This window comes from Aotus nancymaae, unplaced genomic scaffold, assembly GCF_030222135.1.
Source record: "Aotus nancymaae isolate 86718 unplaced genomic scaffold, 86718_ANA_hifiasm-v0.15.2.pri h1tg000016l, whole genome shotgun sequence".
NCBI classification, from domain to species: domain Eukaryota; kingdom Metazoa; phylum Chordata; class Mammalia; order Primates; family Aotidae; genus Aotus; species Aotus nancymaae.
The window spans coordinates 4015532-4040446 of record NW_026988428.1 but is presented as its reverse complement, the minus strand read 5'-3'; the positions used below and the strand labels follow the sequence as shown (position 1 = coordinate 4040446).

At 36.5% G+C, this 24915-nt stretch overlaps 1 protein-coding gene across 2 annotated transcripts in view; it reads left to right on the top strand.

The window, feature by feature from the left end:
• The window catches only part of CFAP54 (cilia and flagella associated protein 54), a 355515-nt gene that overhangs the window by 229572 nt on the left and 101028 nt on the right, over positions 1-24915 (top strand). For both annotated transcript variants that reach the window (XM_064376848.1, XM_064376847.1), the window contains 4 exons: positions 3905-4003; positions 4997-5138; positions 17806-17979; positions 19750-19970. In XM_064376848.1, the coding sequence (XP_064232918.1) occupies positions 3905-4003; positions 4997-5138; positions 17806-17979; positions 19750-19970 (636 nt within the window). The remainder of the gene's footprint in view (positions 1-3904; positions 4004-4996; positions 5139-17805; positions 17980-19749; positions 19971-24915) is intronic.

Sequence of the window (24915 nt, the reverse complement as noted above, 5' to 3'; positions counted from 1 at the left end):
CTGGAGAAGGCTTCACAGATGAAGTAAATTTTGGAGGATATATGGAGTTTTCCAAGTAGTTAAGTGGAAATGAACCCATTTTAATTTCATGGATAGAATCCACATGATGTTTAATAAATTTACAGAGTTGTGTAATAATCACCACTATCCACTTTTAGAACATTTCCATCATCCCAAGAAAGATCCATTACGCCCATTTGCAGTCAATCCTATTCCCACCCCTAGTTCCATGAAACCACCAAACTGTTTTCTGTCTCCATAGATTTGCCTTTTCTAGACATTTCATGTAAATGGAATGATAGATTTTATTTATTTTATTTTTTTGAGACAGAGTCTCTGTCTGATGCCCAGACTGGAGTGCAGTGGTGCAATCTCAGCTGATGGCTGCAATCTCGGCTCATGGCAACCTCCACCTCCCAGGTTCAAGCGATTCTCCTGCCTCAGCCTCCTGAGGCACACACCACCATGTCCGGCTAATGGAATGATAGATTTTGTAGTGTTTATGCCTGCTTCTTTCACCCAGTATAATGTTTTTCAGGTTCACTCATGTTGTAGCATGTAATGGTAGTTTTTTTGTTATTGTTACTAAATAGTATTTCATTATATGGATATGCCACATTTTTTCCCTTTGTCCATTCAGTAGTTGATGGACATTTGAATTGTTTTCACTTTTTGGCTGTTTCAGTTAATACTATTTTGAACATTCATCTACAAGTTTTTGTGTGGACATATGTTTTCAGTTCTTCTGAGTACATACCTAAAAGTGGAATTCCTGAGTTACATGGCAACTCTATGTTTAGCCTTTTGATGATCTGTCAGATTGTTTTCAATGGGGGCTGTACCATTTTACATTCTTCCAGCAGTATATGAAGGTTGCAATTTCCCCACGTCCTTGCTAACACTTGTTATTATCTATCTTTTTGAGATAGTACCTATGCTAGTAGGTATGAAGTAGTATCTCATTGTGGTTTTGATTTGTATTTTTCTGGTGGCTAATGATGCTGAGATCTTTTCATGTGCTTATTGGCCATTTGTATATCTTCTTTGGAAAACTGTCTATTCAGATCCTTTGTGCATTTTTATTGAGTCATTTGTCTTTTTTTATCATTGAGCTTGCCACTGCACTCCAGCCTGGCGACAGAGCAAGACTCCATCTCAAAAAAAAAAAAAAAAAAAGGGGAGAGAGAGAGTTTTCATTTAAAAAAAAATATGTATTGTAGATACAGACCCCTTATCAGATAAATGATTTGCAAATACTTTCTCCTGCTTAGTGGCTTATCTTTTCATATTGTTAGTAGCATCTTTGGAGGCATAAAAGTTTTAAATTTTAATGAAGGTCAAATTGTCATTTTTTTCTTTTATAGGTTGTATTTTTTGTGACATATCTAGAACTCTTTGTCTAACCACGGTTGTTGAAGATTTTCTTCTATAAGTTGTATAGTTTTAACTTTTACATTTAAGTCTATGATCCATTTTGAGTTAATACCTGTGTAGGGTGTGAGGTTAAAAGTCTAAATTTGTCTTTTTATACAGGAATATGTAGTTGTCTCAGCACCATTTGTTGAAAAGACTATCCCTTTCTCATTGGATTGCTTTGGCACTTTTGTTGAAAATTAATTATAAATGCAAATGTTTATTCCTGGATTTTCAATCCTGTTTCATTGACTTTGAAGTCTACCTTTACTTGAGTATCCACTGTCTTGGTTCCTGTAGCTTTTAGTAAGTTTTGAAGTTGTAAAGTGCATGTTCCTACTATATTCTTCCTTTTCATTTTACTTTGACTCCTTTGCATTTTACTATTTTAGGATGTGCTTGTCAATTTCTGCAAAAAAACTAAGGAGATTTTTGTTGCCATCTTATCAATATTAAGTCCTCTAATTAATGAATATGAACTGTCTCTTCATTTATTCTGATCTTAATTTCTCTCAACAAAGTTTTGTCTTTCTAAGTGTATGAGTCTTATACATTTTTGTTATTTCTGTTGTCAAAGGGATTTTTAGTTTTTAGATTGTTTATTGCTAGTATACAGAAATACAGTTGATTTGTGTGTATTGAGTTTTGTATCCTGTGACCTTGCTAAACATGTTTATTAATGTTGTGTTTGTGTGTCTGTGTATTCCTTATGATTGTCTACATATAGGATCATGTCTCCCCCGCCCCCTCCCCGCCACCCCGCCGCTGGGTTTTCCAACCTAGAGTCTCCTGTGCAGAGTCAAACATCTCCCCCATCTGGAAAATGTCCACCATATTCTTTCCCCACTGCAATTTTTTCCATGGTGGGCTCAAGCCCAACTTCCCCAACAAAGGTTTCCTTTCCATTCAAGATGACTTATTTTTATTTTGAATGGCTGGGTCACTAGTTGATCTTACATTCTAGTTATTTTATGTTATTCTCTATTCTTTGTTACATGCCTATTAGTCTTGTTTCCAGAATGTAAGTAGATAAATTACCCATGCTTACATAGTCGGTAAGCTAGCAATTGTTGCCCCAGATTAGTCCCATTACAGCTAATGATCAGGGTTTGTTTGGTTGGTTGGTTTACTTTTAATCTTACAACAGGGCTGTATTGCTTAGATTTCCCCATAGGCAGATCTTTCCAGGTGTCACCTTCTCCCTGGCTTAACGCTAAATCTAGGCCACATTTACACCTTGTACTTGTTCTTTGGCATCAGCATTGTACATGGGCTCTCCTTTTCCCCGGGATTCTGCTAGCCAGAAGTGAAATAAAGATACTTTTGTTATTGTTTGTTTTATTCTGCAGATTTGTTGAAAATTAAAGAATTGGCCAAAATATAGACATCAAAGAATTAGCATCCATGAGGCTAATTGAATAGTTAGCTCTATCCAGATGATTTAAATCTTAAGAAATTACTACTAATACCTATTTTAGTTACCTTTAAAAATGTGTAACAGATACTAGCTACTGGTGAAGTTGCGTTCTGTTCACTTCTGTAGCAGTGACTTTCTTATGTTTAAAAAACAAATATATATATATAAAAATATATATTCTTTTTTTTATTAAAGAAGCCCCCTATGGTAAAAAAAAAAAAAAAAAGTCCTCGATCATTGTTTGTTTGTTTTGCTATTCTATGGAGCTTTATAATACTCTCTCTTTAATATTTTCTTAGCAGGAAATATGATAGCAAATATTGCCAGAAATCTTTAAGCAACGTTCTAATTTCTGATACTGTTACACAATATATTCAATTTATAGATCTTCTATTATAATGGCACTTAATTTTACTTAAGATGCCATTTTTGGATGGGCTTGGTGGCTCATGCCTGTAATCCCAGCACTCTGGAAGGTTGAGGTGGGCTGATCAACTGAGCTCAAGAGTTTAACACCAGCCTGGGCGACATGGTGACACCTTGTTTCTACAGAAAATACAAAAACTAGCTGGGTGTGGTGGTACATGCCTATAGTCCCAGCTATTTGGGAGTCTGAGGCAGGAGAATTGTTTGAACCTGGGAGGCAGAGGTTGCAGTAAGCTGAGATTGTGTCATTGCACTCCAGCCTGTGTGACAGAGTAAAACTATGTCTCAAAAAAAGAATAATTTTTATTAACTTATTACACAAATAATGCAAGCTCATTATAGAAAATTAGAAAAAAAATGATAAGAATAAATTACCTTAAAACTTGGGACAACCACTGTTAATTTTCTCTGCTTTTATGTACAGGAAATGTATGTGTGTGCATATTTTTTTAAAAAAAGGATTGTACTTTTCATACAATTTTGTAACCTGCTCTTTTCTTTCCTCAGTATATTTTGAATATATTTTCATGTCAATAGATACATTATTATCCTTAGTGACTACATAGTATTTCACTAAAATGTCATTTTTAGAAGATGAGAAGAGTTATCACAAAACTTAGTATCCTAACACATTTGCCATATTTTTAGCCTCCTCTCAGAAGAAATAGTTCTGTTAAAGAAACAGCAGCAAGTAAATCTGAAATGTACAGTTCATTAGCCTGGATTGCAATAAGAGCTGCTGCACAGGTTGGTGTGATTTTTGTTTAATCTTTCTTTTTACCATCATATCTGTATTCTCTGCTTTTAAAGAACAGAATATACCTGTAAAAGAGAAAGGAGTTGGGGTGTGGTAACTCACACCTGTTATCCCAGCACTTTGGGAGGCCGAGGTAGGTGGATCACAAAGTCAAGAGATGGAGACCATCCTAGCCACCATGGTGAAACCCTGTCTCTACTAAAAATACAAAAATTACCTGGGTGTGGTGGCACATGCCTATAGTCCCAGCTACTTGGGAGGCTGAGGTAGGAGAATCTCTTGAACCTGGGAGGTGGAGGTTAGAGTGAGTTGAGATAGCACCATTGCACTCCAACCTGCACCAGAGCAAGACTCCATCTAAAAAAAAATTTTTTTTTCAATTAGCTGGGCATGGTGGCGTGCCTGTAGTCTCAGCTATGCAGGAAGCTGAGGCAGAAGGATTGCTTGACTCTGGGAGGTCAAGGCTGCAGTGGGCTGAGATCCCACCACTGCACTCCAGGCTGGGCAACAGAGTGAGATCTTGTCTCAAAAGAAAAAAAACAGAAAAAAAATTACATTATTTGGGATTTGTGTCAATTATTATGTTTCTTTGGAAAGATTAGAAATACTTGTTATGTTTAGTGTTTTCTATCTCTATTTGTCAGACTTGGTTCTATTTGTTTCACCGTTTCTAAATGAAAGTATTGGCAGATATACATATGTATGTATTTGACATTTTGGCAACTATCTGTCATAGCTAGGTGAGGTAGCTTATTTTAAGTGACTTATGCATTAATTAAATTGTCAACCCTAAATTATTTGTTTGACTATGATATATTCTAATGTCAGGAATCACATATTATTTTTCAGGTTGTCTTTATTTTTTCTTCCAATGTATATGGAATATTATTTTATGAATTCACTTTTTTTCATTATTTACCTAATAGATAATCTATGAATTAGAAAGCTTGCATTTATAATTCTAATTTATGCATTAATTGTAGGTCAGTGAAGCTGTGCTGGCAATTAACTTACTTATGGGAAAGAAGAATATTAGAACCCATAAAGTTAACCAAATGGCTTTATCAAATATCCCAGAATTTGCTGCTTTGGATCTTTTGTCTTCGTATACAGATTACTTGCTTGGTATGTTTGGATGTCTACACATTATGCACAAAAAAAGGATATATGTAATATAGAATCAAGTTTCAAAGATTTAATTGTAATTTGTTGGCTTTCAGCTTGGATGGGATAATGTTTGGGGGTACTTCCAGGGTATCAGGAGTCCTAGGGCCAAAATAGAGGGCCCTTAGCTCACTGCACCTGTGTACATGTTACCCAATCAGCTAGTGCATTTCAGCTGCAAGTTCTCATACACAATGATATTTTCATGTGTTGCTTTTCCAGTTCACACATATCAAGTCCTTTTGGGAATGTTTGCCTCTCTGATCCTTTAATCCAAAACCTACACTCATTCTCCCACTCTCATATGCTTCCCTCTTCTTTTCCTTAGTTATTTAATATTTGTATATTAAATAGTATGTATATTTGATTGTGTTTAAGCTCTTTCTCCCATTAAATCATCATCAGCTACACGAGGGCAGGATATTCATCTATTTGATTTTCATCTACAGCAGATTGCACAGTGCTTGTATATAGAAGACATTCAATATTAACATTTGTTAAATGAATTAATGAATAAGAGGTTAGCAAAATTTAAACTTGATTGCAATACTGTTTATGATTTTGCTTAGTTACTCCTTTGATAGTAAACTGTAATATAAACCTCTATATCAGATAACTGGTGACAGGCATTTAACATTCATTCATGTATTTTTCCATTATTTCACTCAAAAAATATTTATTGAGTGCTTCTTGTGTTCTAAGCACTTGGATAGGTGCTAAGAAGTAAGATACTAGTCTTACTTCCAGACTGACATTTCACTAACATCCATCTCTAATTTTGCTTGGTGCTAGGTCAGCATTGAGCCAAAGGAGAAGAGTTTTAACCTGACAGGGCTGGGAGTGGTGTTCCTAATATTTCTGGAATCACATCTGTATACAGCAGCTTAGTCTACTGAATTGTTGGGTCAGCCTTAATTAAAGTGTTAATGTCTAACGTCCCCTTCTTTGGCTCTTTTCAGAAGCATAGGTGTCCCAGATTATTTTCTAAACTATTTAAGATTTTTTTTTTTTTAGGCTGAGGCTTTATTTTCTCATTTTTACTTCCTTCATGCCTGATAGAATTTTGCTTTATTGGCTTTCTGAGCCATGGCCTAAGCATCAGACTGGGTGCCTGCTCTTCTTTAAGGTTCCCATCGATGGGTTCTCTGGGGACAAAGCCATTGACCCTACACAGGGCAGTTTGGCAGTCCCGCATCTAGGAGGAGCTGGTCACCACTTCCTTGCTTGACACTGTTTGGCTACTCAATTCTCCCTGGTTCAGAATGTCAGGAAAACATCCCCCTAAGAAGCACACATTATTGGCAGGGCGAGGTGGCTCACGCCTGTAATCCCAGCACTTTGGGAGGCCGAGGTGGGTGGACCACCTGAGGTTGGGAGTTCAAGACCAGCATGGAGAAACCCCATCTCTACTTAAAATACCAAAATTAGCTGCGCATGGTGGTGCACCCCTGTAATCCCAGCTACTCAGGATGCTGAGGCAGGAGAATCACTTGAACCCAGAAGGTGGAGGTTGCAGTGAACTGAGATCTCGCCATTGCACTCCAGTCTGGGCAGCAAGAGCAAAACTCCATTCCACCCTCCCCCACCCTCCAAAAAAGAAGCACATATTATTGTACAGTATTAATAATCAAGAGACTTCAGTTGACATCCTGGCTCTGCCAAACCATTTCATTTCTCTCAGCCTCTTTAGAGACTAATCTACTCTTGAATCTGAGGCTAATTGCTCAGTCTCTATATCTGTAGACTGAGAGATTGATCAAAATCTAAGGCGATGATTCAAACTTCCAATATGGCTATTTCTTCTTCATACTGCCTCCTTATTACTTCTGAATGATGTGTCTAATTTATCCTAGTCCTTTCCTTGTGCTCTTCTAGTTTTTAGGGCAGGGATGACTCATTGGTTTCATCTAAGATGGACCCTAAAACTCAGTGGCTTACAACAACAGGAATTCATCCTTACACTCAGCTAATGTGTTCTGATTCACGCTGCAGGTCGGGTTCAGAACTCTTATGTACATTTTTTGTGAGGCCCAAGCTAAAGAGACAGTGGTTAGCTGGGGCATAATCTTTTCATGGTAGATACCAGAGCAAAAGAGCCACAAGCCAAATCACACAAATGCATTTAAGGCTTCTCTTCACATCCTATCCCATTGGCCACAGCAAATCATAGCACCAAGTCCAGTATCAGTGAGCTAGGGAAATATACACTTCTTGTATAGGAAGGGAGAGAGGCATGAATGTTTGCTAAATGATAATCCGAACTATTGCATATGACAAATTCAATGGCCAGTGGCTACCTGAGAACAACCTCTGTATGATTCAGAGGAAAGAACCATAGAAAAGCCATGAAAAAGGTGCTGTGATTAATTAATGATGTCAGCCGTGGGCACACAGTGGAAAATGGCATTCTCTAAACCAAACCGTGTTCATTGATCCAGTTGAGTAGGTAGTCTTCATCTCAGTTTAATACTAGAATTTAAGCTTTCTGGTTCCGTATCAGTGGCATTCATAGCATATTACATTTTTTTCAGTTTCAATTTTATACCATTAGCCCTTCTTTACTATTTTAACAGTGAAAGTACCAAATTTTAAAATCCAATCTGTTTTGCATTTTGCCTCTCTTTAAGAATAATAATTTTGCCCTCCAGTCCTTTCCTGGCAGGCTGATAATTAATTGATGCGGTTGACTTCCCTCACTTCAGTGTTTGGGTTAGAAGGAGGTTCCGTATTCCCACTTGGTTGCCACAAATACCCAGATGGCAATGAGGTTCATATTGTAATGACTTGCTAAAGGGCAAAATTCCTTAACCATAACAAATAAAACTTGTTTGATTTTTCTTGTATTAGCATAAATTAGCATCTAGCAAAAAATCTCAGTAATCTTAGCTTTAAACGACACTAGCATTGATCTACACATGAGGTGATGCACATTTACTATTATTGTATGCAGAGCCTGTACCAGATGTTTACATTCAGAGAGAAGGAAGAGTCAGAGAACACATCAAAGAAGTGGGTCTTACCTTCCATAAGCTTCTAGTCATGGGCAATCACAACAGGCATATACCCTGAAATGATAGAAATTCATTTTTTAGCTGGGCACAGTGGCTCATGCCTGTAATCCCAGCACTTTGGGAAGCTGAAGCAGGTGGATCATTTGAGGTCAGAAGTTTGAGACCACCTTAGACAACATGGTGAAACCCTTTCTCTACTAAAAATACAAAATTAGCTGGGCGTAGTGGTGCACACCTGTAGTCCCAGCTACTCAGGAGGCTGAGACAGGAGAATCGCTTGAATCTGGGAGGCAGAGGTTGCAGTGAGCTGAGATTGCACCATTGCACTACAGCCTGGGTAATAAAGCAAGACTCCATCTCAAAAAATAAAATATATATAAAAAAATTAACTTTTAAGAAGAGCATAATAGGCTGGGCGCAGTGGGTTACGCCTGTAATCCTGGCACTTTGGGAGGCCAAGACGGGTGGATCACTTGTGGCCAGGAATTCAAAACCAGCCTGGCCAACATGGCAAAACCCAATCTCTACTAAAAATACAAAAATTAGCCAGATGTGGTGGTGGGCACCTGTAATCCCAGGTACTAGGGAAGCTGAGGCAGGATAATAGCTTGAACCTGAGAGGTAGAGGTTGCAGTGAGTGGAGATTATGTCACTGCACTCCAGCCTGAATGACAGAGTGAGACTCCACCAAAAAAAAAAAAAAAAAAGCAGAACATAATAATGAAGGCAGATTCAAGTGCCACAAGCTAAATCAATTTATGCCTTCTGAGGTGAGGTGGACACAGGCAGGATGGCACATGAGTTAATTAAGAACATTGTTTTCTGGGAGAGGTGTATTATGGGGCAGGTGTGAATTGACTCAGGGGAAGCAGATTTTATCAACAGAGCAATTGATGACAGGAGCATGATGACAGAATAGACTAGTCGTATGTGGAGAGTGAACTATAGATCATCCTGCCAGGACCGGAGAGCAGTTGGATGACGTCTATTGCACAGCAAGATGGAAAGATAACCTTTCGTATCTTTTGAGTTTTGATTCTTGAGAATAAATTACCAAAAGAAAAAAATACTCCATACATATTTGACCAATGTAATCTGGTCTTTAATTCTGCAGAGAAAAACTAGGAACAGTTCAATGTTAGTTCCTTTGTAGAAACTTTGCTTTTTCTGATGGAATACTTAGAATTATTTTCTCTTCCTAATCAAAAGGTGTTACCAGAGTTTGTCCAGATACATTTTGTACTATAACCATCTTCAGAAGAATTAGGGAGGATGGAGGAGGATCCCTTTGCAATTGCTTTCCATAAGCCCCTGCCAGAGCTTCCTGGGTTTCACTGGTTCTGGGTCAGTATTTAAACTGCTAATTTCCATGTATCATTCAGGTGGGGTGAATTACAACCTTACAACCTAAAGTGAGTTTTAATGTGGGCACTTGTCATGTTTCCCTGAATTTACTCAAGCCAGTGGACAGTGTATTTCTAGTCCCCAGTTTGTGGACAAGCCCATTCTGAATCCCCATTTATATAGATAACTCATTTCTGACTTTCCCTACCTGCAGGACACTCTTTTCCAGACTGCTGCACGAGTCTGGCACTGAAGTCCCAGTTCCATCTGTTAAGGCCTAATTCTAATCCCTCTCCAGGGAAGTCCTCAGGTTCAGGCCCTGCTCACAAATCCCCAATTTGTTTTGACAATTTGGAATTTCCCTTTCCGGGTTTCAAGCTCAGCTACAAATTAAAACAATTTTTGTACTATTTTATCCAACACTGTTATGTGTTTGGATTGGGAAGGGCAGAGGCATCGCTCATGTCAGCTCCATCCGAGCAGTCCAGCAGGTTGACTAGAAACATCAATTCTGCATTTTGAATTCCTGGCTATACTTTATCACACCCAATGTAAAGCTTAACAGCACAGTCTTTAGAATTGGATAGATCAGGATTTGAATTAGTAGTGGATATTACTCAAGTTACATTACCTCTCTGAATGAGCACCTTGCCTCATTTATAAATGTGCATACTGATGCACCCACAGGATTTTCCTGAAACATAAATGAAGTCAAGTAAGATAGTGCTGGCACATAGCATCAGGTGCCACTGGTCCCATTATTATCTGACACTTCCTGCATCGTTGGTTTCTGCTGTTGTATGAATCTTGACGGCTTGGGCGTCTGCCAGAATTCACATCAGCTGAAGAGATGCCTTGAATCACCTGTCTCCCTCACCACTTAAGCCAGTTCCACCTTCAAGTCTTGCATGAATATACTGAATTTATTACCTAGTTTCAAGGAAATCTGGGAAGTGTCATTTCTATCTTTATAATTTCTTCAATATAGAAAAGCTCATTTGGAGGTTCAGATGAATGTTGAATAGTCAACCTGGTACATACACTGATACATTGACTTATTTTTCCCTTAAAAATACAAATAGTAGTATAACTGTACACATAATAATGCTCCCTGCTCCTTTTTTCTTTAAATTAGTATAAATGTACCTTGACAATTTTTAAAAATCATCCCATAAGCAGCTTTTTTATGGCTGTATAATATTCCTTTGTATAGGTACAGCATAATTAAATTCATTAGTCTCTTTTTGATAGCTATTTATGTTGCTTCTACTCTTTGGCTATTACATACATCTCTACATCTTGTACATTTATATCATTTTGTACCTATGCTAGTATATCTATTGGGTCAGTTTCCATAAGGCAAATGTCTAGATCAAAAGGTAGTTTCATTTGTAAATTTGGTAATTTTTGCCAAAATCCTCCCAAAAAGGTTATGCCAGTTGTACTCCTGTCAGCAGTTAATAAATGGTCTTTTTTTCAGCATCCTTGCTGAGAAAGGTATATTATAAACATTTTTTAAACTTTTGTTGATATGGTGGGAGAAAAAAAGTTCCAATTTAATTTGCACACCTCTTGTGAGGACTAGGGTTGAACATCTTTTTGTGAACTCTCTGCTCATAATCGTTGCCCATTTAAAAAAAAAAATTTGGCCCTTAAGTATTTGTAGAAGCCCTTTACTATGAAAATCAACACTTTAGTTGTGATATTTGTAAATATACTTTTCTAATTTTTCAGTTGTTACTTAACATTTTACATGACAGTTCTGTTCCATGAAGAGTTATTTGTTTCTATATAGTAGAAATTATTGATATTTTTGATAGATTTTGGATTTCTGTCATAGTTAGAAAAGTTGGCTGGGTACGGTGGCTCATGGCTGTAATCTTAGGACTTTGGGAAGTTGAGGCAGGCAGATCACGAGGTCAAGAGATTGAGACCATCCAGGTCAACATGATGAAACCTTGTTTCTACTAAAAATACAAAAATTAGCTGGGTGTGGTAGCATGTTCCTGTAGTCCCAGCTACTCGGGAGACTGAGGCAGGAGAATCACTTGACCTGGGAGGCAGAGGTTGCAGTGAGCTGAAATCATACCATTGCACTCCAGCCTCGTGACAGAGCAAGCCTCCATCTCAAAAAAAAAAAAAAAAAAAAAGGAAAAAAGAAAAGTTCTTCCTACTCAGATTCTTTAAATATCTTATAGAAATCTATTTGGAATATGTAAAGTGTGGCAAATGGATATAAATTTATTTTTTCCAGATGGCTACCCATTTCTGTACTTTTCTTTCAGTTCTAATTGATCTGTCCACCCTGACTTCAATACATTCTTTTAATTTTTGCAACCTTATAATAATATATTTAATATAAGGATAAGTCCCCATTCATTACTCTCTCTTTTCAGAATTGACTCTTATGGCTCTTTTGTTTGTGTGTTATCTCTGGAAGCAGCTTGTCTAGTTCAAAAAAAAGTCCTGCTGTATTTTTATTGGGATTACATTATATTTAGATATTAACTTAGAAATAACTTACATTTTTATTTTACTGAATTACCTTAACCAAGAATATTATGTGCCCTTTATATTTTCTAGTTCACATCCCTTAGGGAGTTTTTTAAACATTTTCTTTGAATAAATCTTGTACCTTTCTTGTTAGGTTTATTTTTAGAGATATTATCTAATTATTGTATTGAAATTTTAAAAAATTATTACTATTAGTATTTTTATGTACAGAGGCTATTAATGTCACTATGTTTATTATCCTTAGAAAGTTTTCTCCACTTGATTATCCATGAACAAGGTTGAAGTCACCAAATATTTTCTGTAAATAGATAGTAAATATTTAAGTCTACTTATTTAAGTCTTTACGGTCTCTGCTGCACCTACTCAACTTGCTGTTATAGCACAAAAGGAGCCATAGTCACAATGTAAATGAATGATATCTTTACAGCGGGCTGGGCGCGGTGACTCACACTTGCAATCCCAGCACTTTGGGAGGCCGAGGCGTGTGAATCACGAGGTCAGGAGTTCGAGACTAGCCTGGCCAACATGGTGAAACCCCCGTCTCTACTAAAAGTACAAAAATTGGGCTGGGCACAGTGGCTCATGCCTATAATTCCAGCACTTTGGGAAGCCGAGGCTAGTAGATCACCTAAGGTCAGGAGTTCTAGACCAGCCTGACCAACATGGTAAAACCCCATCTCTACTAAAAATACAAACAAAACCAAAAACAAAACAAAAAACTAGCTGGGCATGGTGGCGGGTGCCTATAATCCCAGGTACTCAGGGGGCTGAGGCAGGAGAATTATTTGAACCCCAGAGGCAGAGGTTGCAGTGAGCCGAGATCATGCCATTACACTCCAGCCTGGGCAACAATAGTGAAATTCTGTCTCAAAAAAAAAAAAAAAAAGTTAGCAGGCATGGGGGCAGGTGCATGTAATCCCAGCTACTCAGGAGACAGGCAGGAGAATTGCTTGGACCCAGGAGGCAGAGGTTGGAATGAGCTGAGAATGTGCCATCACACTCCAGCCTGGGCAACAAGAGCAAAACTCCATCCCACCCTCCCCCTGCCCAAATACCCACAAATCATGAATTTACAGCTTCATTAATTATCACAAGGGAAACACCCATGTAACCATCACTAGGTCAAGGAATAGAGTAAGACCAGTGCCTCTGAAGCTACATCATGTTCCCTTCCAACCTCTCTTCCTTCTGATTTACAACAGATAGATTATTTTGGGCAGCTTTTGAATTTTATATAAATGAAATAATACAGTTTGTATTCTTTTTTGTCTGACTTCTGTTCACCCTCCTGTTTGTGTGATTAATCATTGGACATAATAGCACAATGATTAATCACAAATTTAGTGTCCACTCTACTGTTGATAAACATTTGGGGTTATGAATAATGCTGCTATGAATTTTGTGCACAGACGTATGTGTTTTTATAATATGCCAAGGAGTGGAATTGCTGATCATAAGATATACATGTTTTCGGCTTTAGTGGGTATTGCAAAGAAGATCTCCAAAGTGGTCTTAATTTAAAATATATTTTGATCACAAAAGAGATTGAACACTATTATATATGGTATATTGGCTTTTGCATAGTTTTTTGGGGTGAACTTGTTCTAAAACCATGCCCATTTTTCCTGAGAGTTTTCTGTCTTTGGCTTAAAGATATGGAGACATTCTTGATGTACTCTGGATATAACCCTTTGGTAGATTATATGTATTGCAAATATCTTTTCCCATTCTGTGTTTTACCTTTTTATTTAGTAGTAGTTTCTTTTAATTATCCAAAGTTTATAATTTTTATGCCCAATTAATAAATCTTTTTTATGGTTTGCATGCTTTTTGTGTTCAGTTTTAGAAATCTTTTCCTAAACAAAAATCATAAAGGTACCTTCTATGTTTTTATCATTTGAAATCTTTCACATTTAGATCTATAGTTCACCCCAAAATCTATTTTTGTTATGAGTGTGAAGCTGAAATCAAGATTAACATTTTTCTGTTTGAATATATAATTAACCCAGAAACATGCATTGAAAAAAAAACCCTTCGTTACAATACTGCGGTGTTACATCTGTCGTAAATCAATTGTCCACTCTGTGGGGTGAGAGAGAAGAGAGGGAGGGAGAGAGAGTATGACTAGCATCAGGCTTCTCACCAGCAATAGTAGATGCTAGAAAGCCACAGAAAATGAGTGTCAACTAAAATTATATGTTTCACCAATCAAGTACAAGGGCCTTGTAAAGACTCCAGTGGTTTACTTTTGGTGAACTTTTTTTTAAAAAAGTAACTTTTTAAAAATAAAGTTACTTGAGAATGCACCCCAGCACACAGGGTTGCAAATGAAGAAAGAAGTAGATGTAATACAGAAAAAAGAAAGGAAGGGAGGAAGAGAGAAAAAGAGGAAAGGGCCGTCAGTGTTGGCTGCTATCCAGTAGTCTAAACATAAGTCAGTACAAATTGGAGTGGCAAGTTTGTGATCTCAAGAATGTCATCAGTAGCAGGAATGGATTCTAGGCAGCGGATAGAATGATGAAACAGCTAGATGATATTAGGAATATGGCGAAGAGTACAAATATTACTTCTCTCAACAAGGAAGAAAAGACATTCAGAAATTCTAGGGGAAAGTAATCTTTAAGAATTCATGGTCCAAATATGAAGTGAATTAGAATATGACATGTTTAAGAGACTGGTGTCAGTAAGAACACTCCATTGACCTTTGTGCTGAGAACTTTATCTTTTGTGAGTCACAAGTTTTGACAGTGACCCTTAGTGAAAGTAATTTGGTCATATTGAAGTAAACAATTCCTATACCATCATAATAATGTAAGTATTATTTATTGATTTTCAATTTATTGACAAAACAGTGAAGGGTTTATTATGGGTATAGAACAGAATGTAAATGTTACCAACTTTGGAAATAGAAAACCTGGCAAGGAGAATCCAATAAAGGGGTGCAGGTACTATTAGAATACAAAGGACGACATCAGGAGATATTACCTGTATTTGGTGGGACCAGAAAGCACTTTTAGAACATTGTTGATATATATATAAATAGGAGAACTGAAGATGGTGATATCACTATAAACATTTTGAAGTGAAGAGGAATGGTTTTATGAGCTAATATTTCATCTGTCACAGAAAAAGTCACCAGACCTATTTTCTAAAACTGATAATTTAGGAAAATGCTATAAGGAAATTATTTTAAGAGCTGGAATGAACTACTAGAAGAACTAAAGTAAAAATAGTCAAAAATGCTTGTCTCTGGGAGAGGGAATTTTATTTTTGATTATGTAAATGTTTGATCAAAATCAGCAGCATATTAAAAGATACCTCATGTCAAATTGGATTATTTCCAGAAATACAAATGTAATTCAACATCAGAAAATCTCTTCAACAAAGTCACTACTTTAACGGATTAAAAGAGAAAAATAATAATCATCTCAAATAGGTACAGAAAAATTCAATAAAATTCAGCAACCATTTATGATTCTAAAACTGGGAATTTAAAAAATATTAATTTGAAAAAGTTACAAGTGGGAAAACATGGCTACTGTATTTATAATCAATATTCAGATGCAAAACTATTCCCTTTAAAATCAAAAGTAAGAAAATGCTATTGTTACTTTGATTCATGATTGTTCTGGAAGTCCTACCCTGCACAATAATATAAGAAGAAATAAGAAGTACAAAGAATAGGAAAGAAGAAAAAAGCCATCATTCACTACAGATTATTCACACAGATGCTTCCTGAGAAGTATAGGCAATAAAAATATTTAGCAAGGTTGTTGGATGTAAGATTTTATTTCTATACATTTTTAACATGAAATGTATTTCAAAAAGATGTTATTGCAGTAGCTACAAAAATATATAAGACCTCTAGGGATTAATCTAACCAAAGTTGTGAAACAAATTATAGAATTTCATTGAAAGAGATAAGAAAACATACCGTGTTTATAGTTAGGGCTTGGTATTGATAAATGCCAAATATTCTAAAAATGATTGATAGGTTTAATGTAGTTTCAGTAATAGGTTTTATTTTGTGGAATTTGACAATCTGATGCCAAAATTTATATGAAAGAACAAAAGGTAAGATTGGTTAAAAGACACCTAAAAAAGAACAACCTAGTAATTCCACATCCAGGAAGTTAGTGCATATATACACTAGACAGTGTGTACTCAAATATTTATAGCAGCCTTGTTCATAACAGTAAAAAGCAAAATAAAACAAAACAAAATTAGAAAGAAATCACATGTCCATCAATGGTAGAATAGATATATACATTATAGGTTTATAAATAGATATATAAAATTTCAGTATACTGAAATACTATATAACAACAAAAAATATCAGTGAATAACAGCTACCTGCATTAGCCTGGCTGAATTTTCAAAGAATAGTGTTTAAAGGAAAAAGAAAATCAAAGATAAATGCATGCAATATGATTCTCTTCCTATAAAGTTCTAAAAAGATAAAGTTAACAATGTTTTATTTATTACATGTTATGTAATGTATATGTTTAAAGAGTCAGGGACAGATAATGGGATTAGTAACACAAAGTTTTGAATAGCGATTATTTCCAGGACATGAGCTCAGGCAGTGAGAGTGAAATGGGATTAGAGAGAGGCTTATAAGATACTTCCAAAGTACTGGAAATTTGTATTCCAAGGCGGGTGGTGAGTACATGGGGACTCATGTTATTCTAGAAAACCTGCATGGACCATTAACCATAGAAGATTCTATTTATCTTCCTTTTTTTGCTTCCCAGAGACAACTACTATTCTAATTAAATATTATATATGTGTGTGTATATATATACATAAATGATACAAATAATATTATTTTCAAACTTACATAAATGGTATCATACTACCTATCACCTGGAACCTGTTTGTTAACTCTGTATGTTTTCAGGATCTATCTACCATCACCCTTATATTGCCCATTTTAAAGAAAAGTAAAAGTCAGAAAATCAAAAGCCCAGAGAGGCCCAAGGCACAGAGAGATTCAAGGTCACACACTAGTGAGTGTCCATCTGGGATTTGAATATCATAAGACTATAAATATAGTGAGACTCCACACTACATTTTCTCCCTTATAGATCTAATTCATTCACTTTAAATGGCTTCAAATGATTAGACTCCTGTTTATATTTTAACATTTCCTTTTTTTAATGTTGCAAAAAACACTGTGTAAAAACTCTTGGTACACACATAGGGGTATCTGCGTTTTCAGTTTTTTTAGATCTTGCCAAATTGCTTTCCAAATAGTTGTCCTCTCAAGTAATGTGTGAACATTCCAATTTCTTCACATTATTACCAATATTTATTATTTTCAGATTTTGGTGTCTATCAGTTCCTAAGGGATGTGAAATGGTATTTCATTTTAATTTCATTTTTGTAATTTTTAGTGATGGTAAAAGTTTTGGTCATTTTGGTTTATGTTTCCATGAATTGTGTATTGATATTCTTTGTCCACTTTTCCTATGAATTGCCTGTTGAAATTGTGTTGCTTGACATTTGTTTGTTGATTGGTGCAAGGTGTTTACACATATTAGAGAAAGATAATTCATAAATATATTTTAAATATCTTTTCTCAGTCTGTGGTTGGTCTCTTAACTTGGTTTTTGGTGTCTGTGTGATACAAAAGACTTTTAAATTGAACATAGTATCATGTGTCAGCCTTTCCTTTATGAGCTGTGCTTTTTTTCTGTTCGTGATTGTTTTTCAAGGAAAACATAACATTGTATTACAAAATTTTTTTTCACTTTCAGATAACTACCAAGTCGTCTTCCAGACTTCCTGTACATTTTTGTATCAAAATGATGATGTGTATGACAGCACAGATGGTAGAAAAAAGACTCAGACCAAAGTAGATATTACATGGATCCTTCTACTGCGCTACTATATTCACCTTCAGAGGATTAATAATCTCAGCAAACTGCTAGGTAGGTTTTTGATGTGTTACGAGAGAACATATTTCTTTCTAATTCCTGTTTAAGTTATGTTTCTTGTTGAGAATTATAAAATACTTTTGACATCTTTCTGAGTGACTGTCATCAGAAGATGAAAATTTCATGGGTTCTTAACCTGGGATACATGCATCCTTGGATGGAATAGTATTTCAGTGTAATTGGTTTCTGTAGAAATTCTATATATATTATTTCATATATTTAAAAACATTATGATAAGGAGGCATCCAGAGGCTTTCCAAAATGACTGCCAAAGTAGTCCATGGCTCAAAGCAGTTAAGAACTAGTGATTCCAAAGTGACAGTTTATAAAATGAACAAGATGACATTTTGGTTTTAGAGAAAGAGTGGTCCAGTAGCTGGTATGTCAAAGGGAACAGATGCATGACTTCAGATGGGATATTAATTCCATGGAGTTTTTTTTTTTAATCATTGGTGCTATCTAAAGAATATCCAGGAAAACTAATAAGTTCTGCTTCACATCAGTCCTTCTTGTGATTGTGTGACATTGTTATGTTTTACCTGTGCTCATGATCCAGTGTTGCCCATCAGTGCAAACAGTTAGAAAAGACAGTTTGACCCATGCCAGGGCACAGTGATGGGGAAACCAGCAGCACAAATAGGCTGAGTCATAGGGTTGCTAAGCACAGTTACCAGGAGCTAACAAGCCCTCAGAGAGGTATCAGGGCAAAAAGGTTCATGGTGATGGGGGCTAGAGCAAGGGATGTTCAGAGGGAAAGGACATGGACAAGTCAGTGCAGCCAGCCCTGGTGATCCCTTGCCCCACAGCCACTCTGCTTACCTCTGAATTCACCTGCTGGCACTTCCCACCACAAGTGCCATGGCTTACTGCTTTTCTGCCCTGGGCTTTCTTCAAAGCTACTGAGGTTTGACCAGCCTGCAGGCAGGGTTTCCACAGACCCAGGAGTAATTTTGAGCTATTTAGGTAAGGAGCTCCTAAATAAACATGCCAGCTTCTCAGGGTTTGTCAGAAAGTCCCCAGTGGGACTGAGCCCTCACTGCCCAAGGCTGTAGCCCACTAATTTACTCACCCTTATTGGCTTTTTTCTTTTCTCTGTCACACTTTGCCCTTTTCCCTCACTTGTGCTTCTGGAAATTACTTTTCAAATAAACTATCTACAAATTCTTTAGGATCTATTTCGGGGGAACCCAAAAGAAAATAGGTACATGGAACCATGGCACCATTGTTAATACCTAAAACTAAGCATTATCCTCATGTGCCTCTGAAATTTTCTTTTTCTTTTTTTTTATTTTGAGACAGAGTCTTGCTTTGTCACTCAGGCTGGAGTACAATGGTATGATCTTGGCTCACTGCAACAGCTGCCTCCCAAGTTCAAGTGATTCTCCTGCCTCAGACTCCTGAGTAGCTGGGATTACAGGCACGCACTACCACACCCAGCTATTTTTTATAGTTTTAGTAGAGACAGAGTTTTGCTATTTTGGCTAGTCTGGTCTCAAACTCCTGACCTCAGGTGATCCAACCACCTTAGCCTCCCAAAGTGCTGGGATTCAGGCATGAGCCACTGTGCCTGGCCTGAAATTTTCTCTTCCATGGCAAGAAACAATTCCATTAGTGTATAAGTTATAAAAACAGAGAAAGGTAATTGGCAGCCTCTAGCGGGGTTGGGAATATGTAAAGATAATGGATAGTGAGCAAATGCCAACAACATTGAGATCATCCTGTTTTCTAACATGAACCTAAACTAAGGTATTTTTCTTTCTTAAGCATCTGCAACACCAGTTTCTGGAATTTCTTTGCCAGATGATACACTTCTCACATCCCTTTACAACTCTGAGTTGATTTTGCGCCAGAAAGAAGTGCACTTTTTCCTTAAAAAATTCTTACAGCTGTATTCTTCTTCTTCTATTGATGAATTTCCAAAAGAACTTCTTTGTCTGGAAAATCCCCCTCTTTCAGAAAAAGACTTATGTGAATCATCAGCCAAGGTAACGTTTTTAAACATTATATATTTACATAAAACTTCTTAGAATCAGCCTCATATTTCAGAAGGAAGCACACTAATTTTCATGGTGGCACAAAGATTTCTAGTTCCCTCAGGTTCTGGGGAAGGGTCATTCCCATGTTACCATGTGGATAGGACACCAAACATCCTGGGATTTTAGGACAGTTCACATTTCAATGGTCCAGTCTTGTTCTCACCAATCTTTTAAAATGTCTCAGAAGTGTCTATATTCCTGTAAAAAACAACATCTTTCTCAAGCAGCCATTTTTGCCAAGAAGTTACACAAATATCAGTATCATCACCCTATAAGAAAACTGCACTGAGAGTTTCTAAATCTGTGCTCAATTTCTGTACTTTGGTTTTAAATGTGTAATAAAAATTATTCACTATGGGTACCTTTTGCAGTCATGTGAATAAATAATAGAGGTAACACTTTTTAAAAAATTAAACGTGTGAAGACTTTTTATTTGGAAAAGTGTTATTAAATTGGATACATTTTCCCAAGATACGTAATATGGAAATTTTTTAAGGTACTGATTGTAGAGACATAAAAAGAGGAATATAAATGGAGATTTTAAAAAATTAAAGCTACTAAAGTCTTGAATAATCGTAGTTTGGATAAACTTTTAAAATGAATGTGTTGAAAGATACTGAAAAAATAAAGGATTTTATTTTAAAATAAGAATATGTATTTGAAATTTGGTATTCAGTTAACCTATGTTGAATACCTACTGTGTGCCAGAGACACTTTTATTGGAAAGAAATGATGGATAAAGCATAGTCCCTGTACATATAGTCTCGGGGTGGTAGTAGAGAAACAGTGATAGGGTTAAAACAGAAGAAAGTTACTTTAGGCCAGGCTCTGTGGCTTATGCCTGTAATCGCAGCACTTTGGGAGGCTGAGGTGTGTGGATCACCTGAGGTCAGGAGTTTGAGATCAGCCTTGCCAACATGGTAAAACCCTGTCTACTAAAAATACAAAAATTAGCCATGTGTTATGGTGGGCACCTGTAATCCTAGCTACTCAGGAGGCTGAGGCAGGGGAATCACTTGAACTCGGGAGGTGGAGGTTACAGTGAGCCGAGATCTGCACTCCAGCCTGGGCCACAGAGTGAGACTTTGTCTCAAAAAGAAAGTTACTTTATTTCAGAGATGCTTTTTAAGAGAAAATGGCAGGATTAATACTAGCAGAAATAATGTGAAAATTAATACGTCTTAGTTTTACTTTCAATCCTCTCAGTAGGGTTGATTGGCAAAGTATAGATGAAAAGTGAATTATTTAAGAGAGAGATGATGAAGTCATGAAGCTTATGACCACAAGAATGGAAAGGAAGAGATGGCTATAAAAAATATTTGCTTAAGTAAAATTGAAAGCAACAACAACAAAAACAGTTTTATAACTCTTTGGAGATGGAAAGTGAAGAGGAAATGACTAGAGCCTCTTGTACCATTTGGAACATCTGTCTGTGATCACTAGTGCATGGTGACATCATTAGCACAGACAGGGGAGGCAGGAGGATAAACACGTTTTTCTTCTTTGTAGATACAGAATTTGAGACTCTTGTAGAACTCAAGTGGACATAGCATATTGTAAGCTTCCAACACATATTTTGAAATGAATAAGTTGTACAGAATGCTTTCAAAACTAGAAAAAAAATCACTAATTTATTTTGAATTATCTCTACTTTAGACTTTACCATTGAACTCTTTAATTTTTATAGCTGTAGATTTTCTCATATAAGATATGTTCATGTTGCTGTTGCCACGTCTCCCAGAGAAGTTCCCAGAGAACTGAAAATGTGACTTGTTTCAGAATGGTGACCCTCGCTCATCTTATCCTACTAGAATACAGCAACCTTATGTTTTGAGTAGATAATTGTACTTTTTTTAAAATCACTCTTTTGAACATTCCTTCTCTTCTCAACAGAGTCAGATGACTGTTAATAAATTGTAAGTTTTTAAAAGTAGTAGAAAGACCTGTTAGGTTAGTTTTAAGAATCCAATTAAAGAAATAATTCTCAGTTGGGGTTATGCAGTGGCCCTCCATGCAGTGTGTATTGAAAGCACATTGGAAGATTTTTCAAACCACTTCTCCTCTCTTCCCGGATACTAAGATATCGTGGCATTCCCAATGCTCAGCAGCCCCATTCTGTGCCCAGACTCTGAATCATTCGGGAATAAGAGAAAAGAGTAAAACAGATTGGGATTAAAAAATGCTCATCTTTATGAGTCATGAAGTTGATATTATAGGATGTGGTTTATATTTATTGGTGAAATGATCTTCCTAGCAATGAATACCAAAGTAGACTGATTTACCAATCTGGCTTCATATTACTGGTTTATTTCAGGCTCCTCACATGGGGACAGGCTCCTTAAAATCTGTTGCATGAGGAGCAGAGAGTGTTCACTTCCTGCAAACATTTTACTCCCAGGAAGAAAGAGCAGAAATATGCAGACCCAAAATTCTTTTTCCCAAATTCACCAATCAAGTAACAATTCCCCACGGGAAGGAGTGAGTGAGGAGGTGAACAGGCCAGGAAGGGCATGTTAATGTCTGGCTCTGTACATGGAAGGGCACAGTGGGAGTAGAATGAAATCATTGCCATCTAACACCAGATTCGGATTCACCCCTCCTGGGAACTTAGAGTATCTTTGAGGATTACTGTCAGGTGTCACAGATACCTCATGTGTTTTGGGGTAGGGAGCAGAGGACAGCAAGACTGAGAACAATAGTTTCAATTGATCTGTTCTTGTGAATGTTATATAAGAGTTGGGAAACTAATACGTGTGATTTCTTAAATACTGCTCTAAAAGGAGCTCTGCTTGAACATTTTAGTATTAAGGGCAGTCTGTCATTACCCATTTCCTAAAGATTATGCTCCAAACGTTCAAGCTTGAGTACATTGTAAATGCATGTGACTTTTCTAATGGCAGCAGTGTTATCAGAGTTGTTTGACCCTGTTTGCTCTTTTTTGATATAATTAGTGTAACATTCCCCAAGATAATCAGCTCTGGAGATCACTATCTTTTGCCTGACAGGTGCAAGCCACCTCATCATGTGTTCGTTTCACTGGGGTAGACAGCTAACGAGCATAAAGTCTTTTAGATGGTTTTAATATATACAAACTCCAAGCTTGGCTGATTTTTAAAATAAAATTTTTGAACCTTTAATCACTCAGGAGGCTATTTCAATCAAACTCGTTCCATAATTCGAAACTTAAACCTCCTTCCCCCCACAAAGAAGTAGATGCCTTTCCAGAACAATTGTTGCTCCGTGTTGTGCTCCTCAGTTGTGTGATTCTGCATGTTGTCAAGTCTATTGGAGCTTTGTTATGTAAAAACAAAGGTGGAAACCAGTTACATTAAAAATTCCTCCAAAAGAATATGATTAAAATTGTGCATAATGCTGTTATTCATACTAGGACTGTGTGCCTGTGGCCATCAGTGTAAGGTTAAGTATCTGACTAGTGTGAGCTGCTTTATTGTTTATAGGACTGTGGCAAACCATGGTTCTCCTGGTAGGCCTGTTGTTTTATTTCTTTCAAAGAATGAAGAAAATAGAATAAAAGGACTCAGTGTATAATTCATCAATTAGCATATGTAATGAATCCTCTTAGCAACTACATATTATAGTATTTGAAAGGTAATGGAAAATTAAATACCTATTTTGATATTGACATGTTTATAATTCATCATTATTAGACTACTGTGCTAATAATGCACATATTGAAATAAAAGGTATTTTTACTTTTCAATACTTATCTAGTTATCGAATATGAATTATTTGCTAAAATCATTAGAACCTCTGAAAAATCACTCAGATCGGAAGAAATTTAAGAAATTATTTTAGAATCAATTATTTACTTGATTTTTGTGTGTGTGATGAACTGTTTGACATAAAATTACTCTTAATTAAGCACTTACAAATTATTGTTGATCCCTGCTAATCTTGCTTATTGTGTATTTTGGTCATGCTTTTAGAAGCAAGGATGATTGTCTTTAGACATTTAGAAAACTTTTCACATTTAATATTACCTTTCAGTCAAAACATCTTTTCTTTTATCAGTAGACAACTTGAAAGGTCAGTGCTTTTATTTCCCTTTTTACTGTATTTTGAAGACTTAACATTCACAGTCATATCACATCTTGAATAGGCTCAGAAATAACGGGAGGGACAAAGCCTTAAAGAAACACCAGGCATTTCTTTCTGGCCACTGACAAATACACCTTGGTCATCAAACCTTTACAGGCCTTAGATATCAAAAAGACTGAAGTAGAGGGACCACTTTCCAGCTGCCATGCCATAATCTTGGAAATAACAAGAAGTTAATTTTGAAAGTAGTTTGCACTTCATTGAAGAAGGTCCTTTTTAGACTTGAAGTATTGTTTTTACTGTTATTATCTCTATGGCTAGCCTGCTGTTTTGTTGATCAGTAGCAACCATGCTTTGCTTTTTCAACTACCTTAAACAACTAATTAAGAAATTTACCAAATTGCCAATTACGTTCTGTACATTTCTATCTCTTTGAAGGTTCCTCATTCAGTGACCAAATTGTATAGAAGAAGCTGGGCGCATATTCACCAAGGACCAAACTTACAAATCAGCCACATTCATTTAAGGAGAGGAGGATTTTAACTTTTCAGAGCCAGTGGGTTTTAGAGCAATGGATTTTAGCCTTTGGAGCAAAATGTGTCTTATTTTCCATACGGCATTGTAAAAAAAATAGTATTGGAAAAATAGATAATAAGTTATAACCACACCCTTAGTATATTCACCAGTGAATACACCAGAAACCAAATAGGAGTTCCTAGAAAAAGTGGTGATATTGAGACTGAAATGGTGGCATGGACATTTTCCCTGCTAGATCTTCACCCTGTAAGACTCACCAGAGTGGAAAAGATTTGTTGAGTCCCCTGGTCTGAAGCAG